General features: G+C 40.9%; 1 protein-coding gene across 1 annotated transcript; it reads left to right on the top strand.

Moving 5' to 3' along the window:
- The first annotated feature begins 7,951 nt into the window (after nt 1-7,951).
- LOC121325661 (E3 ubiquitin-protein ligase TRIM8-like) lies at nt 7,952-14,609 on the top strand. The gene is made up of 6 exons (XM_041268507.1): nt 7,952-8,664; nt 11,104-11,199; nt 11,642-11,875; nt 12,245-12,276; nt 12,905-13,020; nt 13,363-14,609. Exons 1-6 carry the CDS (start codon nt 8,092-8,094, stop codon nt 13,962-13,964), a joined length of 1,653 nt encoding a protein of 550 aa, XP_041124441.1. The 5' UTR covers nt 7,952-8,091; the 3' UTR covers nt 13,965-14,609.
- Nucleotides 14,610-16,474: the final 1,865 nt, after the last annotated feature.

Raw genomic sequence — 16,474 nt, 5'->3', positions numbered from 1 at the left:
AAGGTATGGGTTGATCAAACCAAACCTTAAACTATTGAAAAACAAAAGGACCCTTGCATCAGGTTTCCATCACACAGTTACAAAAGAAACAAGTTGCACATTAATCAGTGTTTTGTTGTTGTTGTTTGTATTGTAACTACTTGACTGAAGTACATGCCAAGTACTCCGTTTCCATGTTTGTACCACATTTTTTTAATTTTTTTTTTTTTTAAGTTGAAGATTACGATCATGCCAAAGATATATATTCCATTGGCAGGTAACTTATTTTCTATTGGAATCAGTTTGAAACCTGACTGTTTGTTATTTGTAATTGTTTTAATTTTGATTTTTTATTCTAATGTTGAATTTTTTTTTTTTTGCAAGTATGCTGAATTTTGTATCTTATTTTCAAAATGATAAATACAATTAGAATACGAACAACCACACGCATAAATATACATGCTGACCAGTAACGGTCTCTGTAGCTCTACTGTTGGTGTCTCTCCTGTAATAAATTATGTGCTTCCCAGCAGCATAATAATACATGCCATTAACCTGGTGCAACATAGTGAAGTTTTAAAGAAGTGGCAGAAAGTGGAAACTCCATTTTGTTGTCTTGCGGTTAAGATCGATGAATAACCAGCTAACATCAGAGGTGCTGGTACAGCATGCGCATTTTTAAATTCTCTGACGTTCTTGACGTGCTTTATTCAGATTAGACCTATTAGAGCAAGTCATGAAATCCAGGGAATCTGTATTTAATATGAAAATGTTAAACTGAATGTTAGTTTCCCATAGTAACCGATACACGGTGTGTTACTTCTACTGGTCAGTATATAAACACTTTACAACATGAATGAACGCCACCATTAAAACTGTGTCTACCAACTGAAAGAAACACTTCAAACAAAGTTAATTGTTGATTCTATGACTTCTGCTTACTTATCAGCAGTGCAAGAAGGTGTTCTTTATTAGCAGAGGTTTTTTTTTATATTGTAGATTATAATGTAAAAAATGTTACAGTATATTAGTGCAGGTTTGAAATGCACATTTTACTTTTCATATCCTTTTTGTGAATCACTAAGCTGCCTTTCTGTAATCATTAAGTGCATTAAAACTATTTACAGAAAGCTCTGTTTCTTTGTGGTAAAATTGGCATTATGTATATATTTTTGTACCTTTTTATTTTTTTCTTCTTTCTGCAACCAGTGTATGGAGATCTCTACATAATTAACAGAAAAGCTAGATATTGTATTTCTCTATTGATTTCCACATGATTAAATAGCTAATACAGTTGCATTCAGAATCAGAATTCCAGGTCCTATTGTCATGTCCAGGAAGTTTATTCATCAACGTCATACTTCAAATTATTTAAAGGGTTATCTGTTAAACTGTGTGCAGTGTTTTTTTTTCTGAAAAGTAGTCTTTCCGGTTTCAGAATGGCCACAGGGTATATAAAGCTTTGTCAGTTGTGCCTCTTTAGTCTTTGATCTCACTTCCCAGCCGGACACACCCTCAGAGGAAAACCAACTCCACGGGGCAGCATGCATTTACTGTATGTGATGGATGGTGCTTTAAAAAACGACATAAGCTGAAAAACACAAGATTGCATTCTATTGCTGCAGTGTGCTGTCCAAGAGCAGCAGGAATTTAACAGCCAAGTCCCTGAAGCAGTAATACTGTGGCAGCGGGGAGGGCAGCCTGCTCTGTGCTGCCAACACCCTTCCTGCTCCACCTCTATTCCTGGCAGGACCTGCTTCCCAATACTGAGCCAGCACTGCGTAGCTTCTGTTCTGAGACATGGTCTGCTTTCTGTAGGACTATTGAACATGTACCAAGATGAGATTAAGGCGGGGCAGTAAAAAAAATCTAAACGGAATTGTTAGGAACTCTGTTACGGAGCACACCTTTAAAATATATTGTTCAGGTAAACACCAGGAAACACAGTTCCATTTGGAGGTGTATTCTTCAAAGTAAGATATCTTTACCGTTTGGTTTTGCAGACTGTTTAACCCATTACATGCCATTGTCCTCATTTGAGGACGGGCTACTTTATAATTTTTTTAGAGCATTTTTTAACTGGCTTTTACCTGTTATTTTAATTCTTTCATTGGTATAACTTACTGTAACGTTAAGTAGCTATGAAGTGTATAAGGCTTGTGTTGGGTTGTGTTTTTAGAGAGAAATGTGTTTGGTACTGAATGGGTTAAAGAAATGTACCTGCAATTAAACACAGTGATGAGACATCTGCATGAAAGGACATTCAAATGAGTATGCGTGACACAAGAGACCAGTAATTCAGGGATTGCATGCGTCATCATTAAGTCAGTATATTAAAGCATTCGTATATGGAAGCTGCTGGAAACATGTAGAAACGGAGCAATCATTACACAGCAAGTAAGCATGTGTTTGTATGCAGGCTAGCCAGATTCCTGAGCGCTTCTGGAGGAGGGGAGGGAGGGTGACTTGAAGGAGTTGGTGCGTCACAACCCTATTGAGGAGAAGCAGCCTGCTGGAGAGTGCAAGGAGCCAGCAGACACGCTCAGGGTAATCTTTTAACTAACCCAGTTTAGAGGGAGGAGCTGTCAAGCTGTTCTCATTAGCCATTGGCTCCAATGTGACCGTGTGTGAGTCTTCACTTACCGCTTATACAGCTGCAGTGACGCACAAGGTGGCCGAGTGATCTGACGCAAGCACTGGGGTGCACACGTGCCAACCATAACCAACTGGCCCTCTCCACACTGGGCTGTAGTGACAAACAAAAAGTACTGCAACTGTTCTAAAATCAATAGTTGTACATTATAAACAGTTAACCTTCAGTGCATGTTCTGTTTGTTTATTAAATGAAATACATATATTAACTGATGTTTACTAGCATGTGAATTAGGGTATATACCTCTATCTTATATATATATATACATACACACACTAACTCATATGGCAGTTAAATTAGTTACTTGAAATATAATACATTTACGATTGTTTTTGACTTCACTTTTTCAAAAGGAATCCAAACATATTTATAATCCAATGTTTTACAAAACTAAAAGGTAGCCTCTTCCGGATCAGCTTGTATACGAAATACAAATGCCCTCATTTGAGAGTAACAAGAAAATGCAGTTTTTTTTTTTTTTTTTTTTTTTTTTTTTTTTTAGTGTATATTAAATAAAGTGCTTTATGTACACGTGTGTTTATGAACATCAGTGTTAACAGTACACACAGTGAATTCGGGTCACAGTCCTATCAGCTGTGATACAACACAAATAAGAAGGTGAAAACTGAAAGGTTAAAGAGATCTGCATGTCTCAGGCTATAGCTGGGTAAAAAGTAATGGAGCGGCACCCACCACAACAAACAAAGAATGGGAGCAACTGCTCTGCATCGTTCTAAACTCCTCCACACCCAGAGACAGACGCCTGACAGCACTGGCACAGAATCCAAACACAACGCAGTGAAATGCATTCCCAGGATTTATCTTGCGTGTCGTACATAAGTATTGAATGCAATTACAGGCCCAGTGCAATGATGTCCAGCTACATGTTAAACAATCCACAGATGTAAGAGGGGTGCTTGTGTGTGCCATTGCAGCTGTGTGCTCATATTCCATAGTCATTTCGGCTTCAACAAACTTTTTAAGACATTTAAAATACAGCATGCACATTCTGGAATAATATTGACATTTTGTCATTTTCATATTATGGCATGTTTTCATATTGTATATCTCTTGACTGTTTATTAACATGTAACTAAGCTTTAATTAATGGTTAATTGCATAGCAATCAAACATTTATTTAATGCCGCTCCTTCCTGCAAATCAGTTGTTTCAATTGTGCGTGTTTAACACTACAAGAAAAGAACCATTGCCCATGCCCTTTCCATACCCAGCTACAGATACAAATCTATTAATAAAAGCAGAACGCCTGGCTTGCAATTTATCACTGTGATATGCTGGCGCTCCAGTCCAATGCAGAAGCACATCCATTCTCTAGGTTTGAAAATTCCAGAGGGGAGTGGGAATGTGATGCAAGTTACTGTAAATCTTTACTCATCAGCCTCCCTTTTAGAGAAAAGTAACAGGACTTCCTTGTATTGGGTGACTGAAATGCAACCCCCCTGAAACAGGAAGTGACTCACTTGGAACACCAGGACCCACAAAAGTATAAGCATTATTTTTACTTATTTTAGAAAGATGGTGTCATTGAAGATGATTGAGGCTGTAAACTGGAGTTGCAGTTCCCAGAATTATGTTATATCTGATTTCAAAATGACTTTTTGTTGGTTTTGTTTGTATAATTGTTTGAGGGTGTGCTGGACTAGTGTGGGCAGCACAGTGTCTTAAAGGGGCACTACAGATAAAGTGCGTGTTTTTATTTTCTCATTTGCTCTTACTCTGGCCCCTCTCTCCCCCTCCCTCCCACTCCTTGTTTCTCTCACAATATCCCCCCATCTTTCATTCTTGTCCTCCAGCACTCCTTTCAATGCAATGAGTCATCTCGCCTCCCCCTCTTGACAGCTGTTTCATTCACCCAACTTCTTCTGACAACAGTTAATAATACCTTAGCATACCTGTAAAGAGGAAACAATGATCTTCTCAGGCACACCAAGATATTTAGCGCACTAGTGTCTCTCCAGTCAAGCACCAGGTGAAATATGTCGTGCAATGTATATGAGAATCACCACTGGCTCCACGGGGGCACAGTTCAGGTGGACACTGTGCAAGCTTGCCCATACAGTTCTGCTGGTGCCTCAAACCTGACCTTGACCTTTAATGAAGGCTGTATCATTGTGTATAGATGAGGTGGTCTTTTGAAATTCCACCCCCCTCTAGACTCATGCTATATAGTATTCCTTATTGTTCCACAGCTTGCTCCCTGGCTCCAGGCCTCAGCTGTTATTGCCCTTTTAAATCAGAGTCCTCCCTCCCAGCTGTTTGAAGCAGACAATACAGTAGCATTTATCATCAGAGACATATAAGATTCCTATCAGTATCACACAGCCTCCTATCCCTGTACTCTGTTCTCATACTAACACACATACAGGACTATGCATAGCACTGCTACTATTACTACTGCTATTGCAATAAGAATAATTGATAACAATAATAAGGATAACCCTTCCAAGGTGAAGAGTGGGCTGTTGTAGCCCTTTCAGTCCAAGCCTCCCTTCTCTTCAGGACACAAACGCGCCTCATTGTGGAAAGACACGTGGACGAGTTTAGGATTAGGAGGACCCCTACAGTACAGAAGAGCTTTTTGGTTGAATTGCTATGATCCTGTAAGAGGCACAAAGACCTCACACGCAGAACAAGGAGCCTCAGACAGACCCTTCAATACATGCTAATGTGTTACATTATGCATGCGAGCTAGTGCATTCACTACATACATACACGCGTACACTATCAATTCAGATTCTACTAGACAAGGAAAGAACACGGATCTAGGTTTTCAAACACATTACATTGCAAATATACCGGGCACACAAGCCATATACAGCAGGTGCATGTTTTTATAGTTGTAGGTGTAATATATATATATATATATATATATATATATATATATATATATATATATATATATATATATATATATATATATATATACTGCCAACATGCAACTCATTCAACGGACACAGTATTAAATAAACGCAGACATTTAAAGAGTTGCCCTTTTAGGAAAATTTGCCGCTTTTAGGGGTGGGAGTCGGGCACATTTAAAGTATCAATTCTGTGACGGATCACGTGATCCTCAGGGGGAGTCAATGCGAGCTGAAGAGAGTTCGCAGCCTCAGTGCTTGCATTCCACCTCACAGCAAGACTGCTTAAGAAAAAAGATATACATACATTAAAAATAACATTAACCATTTTACAAGTACAGGCAGGACTGTATCCGAAACAGTTTCGTGGATTCAAAGGACTATTTTGGTTTTAAGGGAATTACAAGCGCTGTTGGATTTGTGAAGCTTTTTTTAAAGTTTTTTTTTTGTTTTTTTTTTAAGGGTTTGAAAAAATATACATAAATGTCGCTTTTTTTCTTTTAAAGAGGAAAACAAAATGGCTGATGTCAGCAAGCGATAACAAGGGCGAACGGAGCGTTCCCCTTTAAGAGAAAAAGGGTTATCACAATATATTTGTGTTTTATATAGCTTACAACAATACAATGCAACACGAGTAATGCAACACTGCCGCTTTTGAAGAAACGTTTAGGAATATCTAAAGATATCTATTTTTTTAAACGGGTGGAAGACGAAATGGTAAATTACTGCTGGGGGATTCGACTGCGTTTTTGAAAAAAAAAATCGAGTTTTGTGAGGCGAAAATAGATTTCCTCTCACCGTTAAACACGTTTGATAACGTCTTAATCTGTAAATAATGCATATGTTTTAAAATATTTTAAATCTATGTATAGGCGCATGTATATTTTGGGTAAATATTTGAAGGAAGCGTGTTTTGTTTTTTCTTTTTTTTTTGGACTGCGCGATTGACATTCCTTTGTAGCGCTGAGGGGGTGGAGAGAAAAAAAATCTAAATTTAATATATAATAAATGATCAACTTCCGATCAATATATTGTATATATATATATATATTTATATATATATATATATATATATATATATATATATATATATATATATATATATATAAAATAACACAAAATGGCAGAGGCCTTGTCTAATTCGAGTTTTTATTTGATCTGATATTTATGACCAAAACCCTGTACTGTCGTTGCTGCTGGCAACCGAGCCTTTTAAATTAGTTTATGCTGCGAAGTAAAATTTTAAATTGCAATACGAGGTTACTGCTAAGAGAGTATTGATATGTTTATTGCACAAACTTAACCTAAGGAAATTGCTTATTTCTGAATAGAACACAGCTAAACAAAATAAATACGGTTGGTGTATAAGCAGATGTGTATTTTTAATACAGGTGTAATATATAATCACGCTGATAATACTGGGAATTGCCAAGCTAATTTGCACTGTGTCGGTTCCCAGTTCCCAATAATCGATTATAATAGAAATACATAGTGGTGTGCTTGCCAGGCAAGACATACGTTAACAAACATACAGTTAAGTACTCCCTGTTCGTTTGTGTCGAATAGAAACATATATATGCGTATGCGCATTACTGTTTGAAAGGGGGCTGGGTTTGTTTGTTTTTCCGAATAAATTCCACTTTTTTTATAGATCGCATTTCAATTGTATTTATACGACTTGTTAAGTTGGAAAGAGAAAGTGTTTTTGTTTTTTACGACTTGGATTTGATCTTGAAAACTGGCCAGTCTTCTCCCCTTTCCCCGGAGCCGTGTCTGTAAAAGAACAAAAAGAAACGAAAGGCCGTCGTTTCATATTCGTCTATTTGTCTGTACACAAGCCGGCGGTATACCAATGCGCCGTCATAGCTTTTAGGATTTCAATCCAGAATCTTCCAGGGTAGTTATTGCAACACAGAAAGCCTTTTGGATTTTGAGAACCCATAATTCCTCCTTCGACACTGAAAACTAAATGTATCGGGAAGGGACAGTAAAACGCACGACTACCCTTGCACAAGAAAGGCTTTTACGGTTGTTAGTTTAACTCATCTCTTTTTTAAAAAAAAAAATTTAAATAATAGTAGGTATTAAACCTATATATGGGCATATATATATATATATATATATATATATATTATATATATATATATATATATATATATATATATATATATTCAGGAAGAAGTGAACCAAAATTACCTTAAAATAAACAAACAAAAAAGTCGGTATTCCCTGAAAATAAGCATCACCGTAAAAAAAAACAAAAAAAAACCACCCCAACCTCAAAAATCATTAGTATGACTGACAGAAATTAGGATTTTCTCTTTAATGTCAAAACCTTTACACAATAAAGATTGGTAATAACAGTGTTAAATAAATATTTTTTATATATATATATAAATAAATATATAATATATATCTATATATATTATAAAAATTTTTCACTGACGTCTGTGGAGTGAGTGACAACACAGCTACAACGGGAGAGCGGATTTGTTTTCATTCTGTCGGTTTTGTTATTCCACTCGAGTAAAGTAAATCATTAATGCAAAAGACAAACAAAAACCTTAATAAAAAGTTGAAATGGCTGAAAACTGGAAAAACTGCTTCGAAGAAGAGCTAATTTGCCCGATTTGCCTGCACGTATTTGTGGAACCGATTCAGTTGCCTTGCAAACACAATTTCTGCCGGGGCTGCATCAGCGAGGCTTGGTCTAAAGACACGGGTATGGTCCGCTGCCCCGAATGCAACCACGCCTACAACCAGAAACCAACTTTGGAGAAAAACCTAAAACTGACAAACATTGTGGAAAAATTCAACGCCTTGAACGTGGAGAAAAGCCCAGCGGTTTTACATTGTATCTTCTGTAGGCGAGGACCGCCTCTGCCGGCCCAGAAAGTTTGCCTCCGCTGTAACGCTCCGTGTTGCCAGTCTCACGTTCAGACGCACCTACAGCAGCCTTCTTCCAACCCAGGGCACTTGTTAGTGGAGGCCGAGGATGTGCGGGCCTGGAGCTGCCCGCAGCATGACGCCTACAGGCTGTACCATTGCGAAGCCGAGCAAGTGGCTGTTTGCCAGTACTGCTGCTTCTCTCGCTGTGGGGCGAACCACGGTCACTCCGTTTGCGACGTGGAGGTTCGTCGGAACGATATTCGGGTAAGTTATATGTTATGGAAGAATAGCGTTTTGTTTGTCTGTTATCTTGACAAGAATCATCCTCTTTCATATGAACTGGGTGTAGTAGTGATCTGTACCAGGGGAGGCCCAAGTTGGCTCTTCCTCTTCTGGCCTTTGTTCCAAACCCTGCTTAAATGAACCAGTGAAACTCCACCCGGACCCTGAGGTGTTAATGATGTGTCATTTTTCCTGTTACACCTGGAGTGGAATGGTTGACTGTACAGGTGCATCATCTAGAGAAGGGGTTGTGAGGTATGTGACTGGCTAAAGAGAAGTGTGATAACACAGCAGGTAATATGCAACCATTTGTGATGTTGTCAAGGCCCAGTACTAAATAGCCCAACCCATGTAAGAAGGCTGTAACTTACCTGCCTGTCCCAAGATGGGACCCGGTATAATCCAATACTGTACATAGCTTTAATCCACGGGCCCGCCGCCTTCAAGTTTAGTTCAATATTTAAGGTGCAAACAGACATTATATTTAACATTTTGCAATGAGGTGCACAAAACAAAGTTACTGACAGGATTGATCTCCTCATCCAGATTGTCAGCTTCCTTGTGATGCTTGAGTCTCTGTCAAATGTATTTGTAAGAAGACACAGATTTAAACAACCACTCAGTTCCTTGTGTACCTTAAGGGGTTAATCTGTGTTCCTGAATTGCTTCTGTAGAATTCCTAGAGGGCTTTCCTTGGGGACAGTGTTTAAAAAGGAGTTGTCTGGTTTGCTTAGTAACTGGTGCTAATTTCTTGCAGAGGAATGCGTTTCAGATTTCCAGTGTGTCACACCTCCAGACAGAGCCAGGCAGGGGCACAGTGCTGTTACCCAGAGCAGCTGATGCGTTTCAGATTTCCAGTGTGTCACACCTCCAGACAGAGCTGCTTGTTTGCAATGGAAGATTGCATGACTCGGTCTGAGAGCTGCCCTGTGACTGAAGCATGCTTCTGTCAGTGTTCAGCCCCCCTAGAGCATTTGTTTAACCCAATAATCGTTAGATAGGGATATTTGGGTGAAGTGTCCAGTGTTCCATGATGGCAAGGGCCAGATGCGGTGTGAATCTGTGTCATGTAATCATTTAGGGAGTGAAGATTTTAGACCTGTGTGTGTGGTGTGATTCATTTTAATGCATGCTGTGTTAGGAAGTTTCCATTTATTGACTCCAGTATTCAAAAGTTACACGTCCTATAGCGTAAACATTTATCGTTGGCCACAACAAATGTGGCACCTAGTTATAAATAGAAATTAGATACAGAATCAATGACCTAATTCTGTGGGAGATGGCTCAGGTATGGAGGTGATCTGTCAGGAGAGGATTCAGGAGCTTGTCTGGCTCTCACTCAAGTGCCTGTCTTATATACTGTATCCTAACTGCACCTGTGTGAAGCTGAACTTTGGGAACTCTGCTTCCACTATGATATGGAATCTGATTGATTTCTTGGCGTGAGTTATGATTTTCCAGACACAATGTTATGGCAGGTCAGAACATACCCAGTTTATCAATCCCTTGTTCCTGTGTCCGGGCTGGTCCAGTAGAATAACCAGTGCCGCTGGGCTCCAGTGTACTTGTTTAGCCTGTGCTGATCCATCCACTGGTGGAAGTGGAGGTCCAGTACCATTGGGAATGGCACTGGCTGTCAGTAATGGTGCTCCTATGAGTTCTGCAAACACACCTGCCTGTGGGTCCTGGGTCTCTCTCAAGCATACAGTCACATTTCAGATGAATTATGCGCTGGCTTTCTGATGTGGGCTAAGCCGAGAATACCAAAGTCATTTCACTTGGATTGACCACTTTCGCCTAATTTGAATCCAGTTTCCAGAATTCAGAGTAATTGCTGGAAATGCAAGGTGGTGATGAGTATCGATTATTTGACAACATCCTGGTAATCTGTCTTCTATTTCTGGCATGTGATCATGCTAGTGATGCACCCCATTCCTGTGGGAGCTTCTTTGCTAGCGAGCTCATTAGTGGTTGGGGGTGGTGACTCTCTGCATGCCCCACAGATGAGTGTCCTGTGACTGTCTAGTGTCAATTCTATACTCCATGAGGATGTTGGAGTAGTTTGGCGTCTGGATTTTCCGGTGGTCAGGTCCGCTGCGGACCGCTGGAAAATTCTGAGGTGTCTACGATTTAAGTAAGTTACGAGCAAAGACCAAACAAAATTACATCTAAAGTCTATTGAATTCTATTTTTTTCAGGCATTAAGGTGTAGAATGTTATCCCTTATTTTCACAAAAATAAAGAGAGAGGATAGGTTTAAACATACATGGAGAAAATAAAAATGCATTTGGCTTATTAATAAACATCGTTTGGGGTTGCGTACATTCTGTTTGGGCAATTTCTCCTGCTTTGAGATGCAGGGCGGAAGCATGCTCTAAGTGTGGTGATTGATTTAATGCATGTTATTTTTCTCATTTATAGCAAATGTTAATTAAACAGCAGGACCGCATAGAGGAGAGGGAGCAGGACATTGAAGACCAGATCTACAAGCTGGAGTCTGATAAGAGGCTTGTGGAGGTAGGGCTCGTGTGCTTCCCTGTTAGTTTTTTTTTTTTTTTTTAAAGATTTCCTTTTCTCATTTGTGCAAGTTCCCTTTTGGCTTGCGAGAGAGAAGTAAGCAGACAAGCTTCTGTTGTGACAAATTCAGTTTGGCTATTATTTATATTGGTTTTGGTGAAAGGCTTTTTTGGGGTTACAATTAGAATGCTGCAGAAGCAGAACAGGAAAATATTTCCTGCTTTGCGCCTAAACACTGATGGGGTTGGGTAAGGTGTCAGGGTCGAGGGTGTGAAGGTTCAAGGAGAACACAATATATGCTGCTGTTCAATAACATTCCTTGTGTTCTTAATGCTTGATATAGAACAGTCATACCTCTTCATACTGTGCACAGGGAGGGCAGTCACTGTGGGGTGCCCATGGTCTCTCTCACTCTCTCGCTAACTCTCCTGCTCTCCCACAGGACAAGGTGCAGCAGTTGAAGGAGGAGGTGAGGCTGCAGTATCAGAAGATGCAGCAGCTCCTGGAGGAGGACCTGGGGAAGACCCTGGAGATCCTGGACAAGGCACGCTCCAAATTCTGCGAGGAGAATTCCTCTCAGGCCCTGCAGCTGAATGAGCGGCGCCAGGAGGCCAAGAAACTACTGAGCTCTGTGCAGGTGGTGTTGGACAAGACTGAGGACATCAACTTCATGAAGGTGTGCAAACAAACCCTTTATTAAAGAAATAGTCCTGCAAGTAGGATCTTGCATTGTGCACGTTCATTTCAGAATTCGTATTTAGAATCGGGGGACTTCCATCCATTTTAAGATCCTTGTCATTCTGTGTATTGCAACATTTTTTGGTTTAAGTTCTGCATGCAGTTTTATTTTGGCAAACACTGCTGCAGCTATCCAGCTCTCAAGTGTCAGGGATTTTTCTTTTTGAATTTCCTTCGATGTGCTGTGGTCAGCTTCTGGTTCTTTCTTGATTGCATTTCAAACCGTTTTAATACTTTATAAAAAATTAAATACTGTTTTGAAATTGCATTTAGTGTTCATTGCTTCTTTTTTGTCTTTTTTTTTTAGAACACAAAGTCTGTGAAAATCTTAATGGATAGGTAAGTTGAATATTATTATTATTGTTATTATTATTTTATTTGGCAGGTGGCTTTATCCAAGGTGAGTTATAGGCAGTACAAGGTTACAGTGCAAAACAATATTTAAGTACAGTGTAGTTTATAGTAAGTGCAAATACTAATAGAATACAATATTATATAAGAAGTAACAATTTAGAATTAAGACCATTTGTATTTTCAGTGACAATAGTAGTGCAAGGATAGTGCATTAGCTGTGCGGCCAGTAACATGGTGCTGAGATCAGGCAAGTCCAGTGCTTGAGGGGTAGATCAAGAGATCTACAAGTGCATCTAAACAGGTGGGGCTAGAGTAGGTGGCGGAAGACAGTGAGAGGGGCAGTCCTGAAGTTCTCTCCTAGCTGGTTCCACCACACAGGGGCTAGGGAAGAGCAGGAGCAGGCACGGCAGGATGGAGAGTGGAAGGAAGGCATAACTAGTCTGCCAGTAGAGGAGGAGCGGACTGGGGGTGTAGGGAGACATGGGGGATTGGAGGCAGGAGGGAGCAGTATGGTGAAGAGCGCGGTAGGCAAGAAAATAAAACATCTATCAGTACATTTGTTGAAGAAACCAAACCGGTGACCCAATTTGATGTTGTTTTTTCTTTCTGGCAGAACCCAAACCTGCACAGGCAGTGGACTGCCTCCTCACAAAGTGGGTCATCTTAACTCCAAACTCTTCCTCTCTGAGATCTCTAAAAAAGAGAAGAATCTGCGCAAGATGTTGGAAGGTGAAACATTAAAGGCTAGTCTGTTTCTAGGGTTTATCTACTCCCTTAGATGTGCCATTTCCTTTAGTGTGCCCCAGGTGCGTTCTGTTAGCTAAACTCAGAAAAGATTTGGGCCAGTCAAGGTCAGGAATGGTCCTGGCACATTATTGACGCATTAATGTGCATGAACTAGCTGATCAGAACAGTGTGGGGTCGGTTTGATTCCTGGAAAGAGAGCTGGGTGATCTATTACGCCTTAGTTTCTTCACTAGCAGCTGACACCAGAAGTGATCTGTTGAATCTTGGGGCGCTTTTAGTTTTGCAAATCTCTGACACGGCTTTCCCCTTCTGTTTTCCTCTCAGCCCCCTTTAGTGCTCCAGCTCACTTCCTTCAGAGTATTCCAACCTACCCTTGCAGCCTGAGCAGCTCTGGAGCGGAGAAGCGCAAGCACTCCACAGCCTTCCCGGAAAACAGCAACTTCCTGGAGCCTCCGTCAGGGGCGGTGGGCAAGCAGTACCTGGGCCAGGGCTCCCCGTCGGGGGAGGGCCAGTCCACACAAGCCATGGTGCCTTGCAGCTCCACGCAACACATGGTGGGACTCAGCAGCAGCAGTGCCCAGACGGTGCATTCCAGCTCCGTGTTCCCCCCACACTACCCCAGTGGAGGCTCCTCCCAGCAGCCAGTGCTCTCGCAGTACGGGGCGGGCCGCAAGATACTGATGTGCACGGTGGACAACTGCTACTGCTCCGGAGTGCCCTCCGTGTCAAACCACAGCGGCCACCCTCCCTACCCGAGATCCAGCTCCTTCCCCTGGACTGTGAGCTCCCAGGAGTACTCGCACCCCCTCCCGCCCGCCCCCGGGCTGTCCGTGCGCGACTGGATCGACGCCTCGCAGACGCACAGGCACCCCGACTTCTACGGGCTCTACGGCCAGTCTTCCACTAAACACTACGTCACCAGCTAACCTTTCCTGACGTTTAAATAAATAACAGATTTCAAAAATAAAGAAATATGATGTCGGCATAGTGTGCATCCATGAGACTTACACGTGGCTCCTTTTCCATATCAAATCAAATGAAGTCCCACTTCAGCATAGTGTGCATCCATGAGACTTGCACGTGGCTCCTTTTCCATATCATATCAGATCAAGTCCCACTTCAGCATAGTGTGCATCCATGAGACTTACACGTGGCTCCTTTTCCATATCAAATCAAATGAAGTCCCACTTCAGCATAGTGTGCATCCATGAGACTTGCACGTGGCTCCTTTTCCATATCATATCAGATCAAGTCCCACTTCAGCATAGTGTGCATCCATGAGACTTACATGTTCCTCTTTTTCCCAATCAGTTCAGAGCCCACTCGTTTCCATTCCTCTCAGTAGGGATTTTCTTTGTATGTTTTGAGCATCAGGAAAGGGGAAGGTTTTGTCATCATTTTAATGGGGGGTGTTTTGCACAGCTTTTAGTATCAGCTGCCAGCATTCCTGTTTACATGTGTTTGCAGTTATTTATGGTCTGATGGGTCCTATTAGCAAGTTATTCATGGTGTTGCACGGTTGGTTCTGCATTCCAATTGAGCCCTAACTAGTGCCCCCCACCCCCCAAACATACACACAAGATTCATGTTATTTGCGGTGGCCCAACGCAATGAAGTCCAATATAATCATGTTTGATTAATGAAAATGTATTCTAAACTTAAATTTACATTTTGTGACTGATCATCAAAGCAGCTACTAATGAGTAGTGTCAAGGTGCAGCAGTCCAAGCTGTGTCCCCCCCCCGTCCCCGTCCCCCTCCTCATGCACGAGTTTGAAGATTACAGGAGAGGAACCTTTTGTGTGCTGCACCTTAATACTGCTGGTAAGTGTTCATGCATACTGTGAAATAACTTGATTTATTCATCAGTCATTAATTAGATTCAAGTTAAAGTTTGAAAACAATTTAACATATTGGACATGTTGGGCAGAATCAGTTTTCTGATATTGGTTTCTTAATGACGTACTTGGAACACATATTTTAAATTGAGATTACATCCAGGTAAAGATGAGGATTAATCCCAGATCTGTTCACTGCAGCGACCCATAGAGAAGGGCAGAAAACCCTCTTCAGTAGGATTGCTTTCTGAATCCATATGGTTTTTCTTTTGATTGTGAAAAGGACTTCAGCTGACTTCCTGAACTCTTTCCAGTTTCATGATTTTCTTTTTTCGTAAGGTGAGCTTACATGAAAATGCAAAACTCGGTTGGAATGATGTGGTTTTGGAGTTAACAGGCCACTTGTCATGAGGACTGGATGCGGTGCGGCTGTGAATGTTGGAAGCGGGAAACTCGCAGACTGCATGGCCTGGAAGATTGGTTCAGGGTCGATGCTTGATGCTGTTTTTAGTACTTCCTGCAGTTCCATGTCACTTGCTGCTGGGACTAAGTGTTTGCAGGTGGAAGCGCCCCCAGTATGAACAGTTCAGAAAGAGAGAGTGTGTGTTGGGATGGGTGGCTTAAATAGGTAAAGACATTTTTCATACATTTTATATAAAAAAACAAATAATCAAAATACTTTTTGATCTGCTTGGCTGATATAAAACAAAATAATCAATGAACATGTATTTAAAGAAGATTGAGGGAGAAAATGTGGCTTGTATACAATTTTTTTTGTAAATATTTGTGAAAAGATGGGATGTGATTTGAAAAAAAAAACAAATAAACGATGTGGTTTTAAAAAACAATGCAAAGTGATTTGGTAGCCATTGTCCATTTAAAACAGTCACGTGTCTGCTGGGTGAGGCTCTTTGTGTGTGTGTGTCTGCACCTTCCCGGTACGCCCAGGCTCTCTGTGTGTGTGTCTTGACCCTCCCAGTACACCCAGGCTCTCTCTGTGTGTTTCTGCACCCTCCCAGTTCTGTCATTCTTTCCAGGTACAGAGGTTTGCAGCTTTGTGTGGCAATGTAATAGAACATGACTGGATTGAGGGGAGCAGCACTGGAGACTCGGGGAGCATGTAGTCTTGTATGTGTGTGAGAGTATTGCATGACTGAATTGACAGGAGCAGCACTGGAGAGCATGTAGTCTTGTATGTGTATGAGAGTATTGCATGACTGGATTGACAGGAGCAGCACTGGGGAGCATGTAATCTTGTATGTGGATGAGAATATTGCATGACTGGATTGACAGGAGCAGCACTGGGGAGCATGTAGTCTTGTATGTGTATCGGGGTAAATTCATTTCAATATGGAATCTGTTTAGTCTTTAAGGTGAACATGCGGGTTTCGGTGTGCATGGAATTGCAGCTGTTGCTGTTTCTATTCAAGAGAAACAGCTGCAACATACAAGGTAATACAACAAAAGCTAATTCCATTCATGCAATGCTTTTGAATGTAATTATAAACACAAAGTTTGATTTTATTTGTTAGTATGGGTATAAAAGAATGAAGCTTGGGTTGCAGTCTACTAGCCATGCGGAAGCAGGTAATAAAAATT

This window comes from Polyodon spathula, chromosome 13 (assembly GCF_017654505.1).
Source record: "Polyodon spathula isolate WHYD16114869_AA chromosome 13, ASM1765450v1, whole genome shotgun sequence".
Taxonomy (NCBI): domain Eukaryota; kingdom Metazoa; phylum Chordata; class Actinopteri; order Acipenseriformes; family Polyodontidae; genus Polyodon; species Polyodon spathula.
The sequence above is the reverse complement of the archived record's forward strand: the minus strand, read 5'-3'. Positions and strand labels throughout refer to the sequence as shown.

Coding starts and splice junctions, on each gene's coding strand:
- LOC121325661 (XM_041268507.1), top strand. CDS start 8,092: ATGGCTGAAAACTGGAAAAACTGCTTCGAAGAAGAGCTAATTTGCCCG. Junction 8,665..11,103: donor TTCGTCGGAACGATATTCGG/GTAAGTTATATG, acceptor TCTCATTTATAG/CAAATGTTAATTAAACAGCA. Junction 13,021..13,362: donor TCTGCGCAAGATGTTGGAAG/GTGAAACATTAA, acceptor TTTTCCTCTCAG/CCCCCTTTAGTGCTCCAGCT.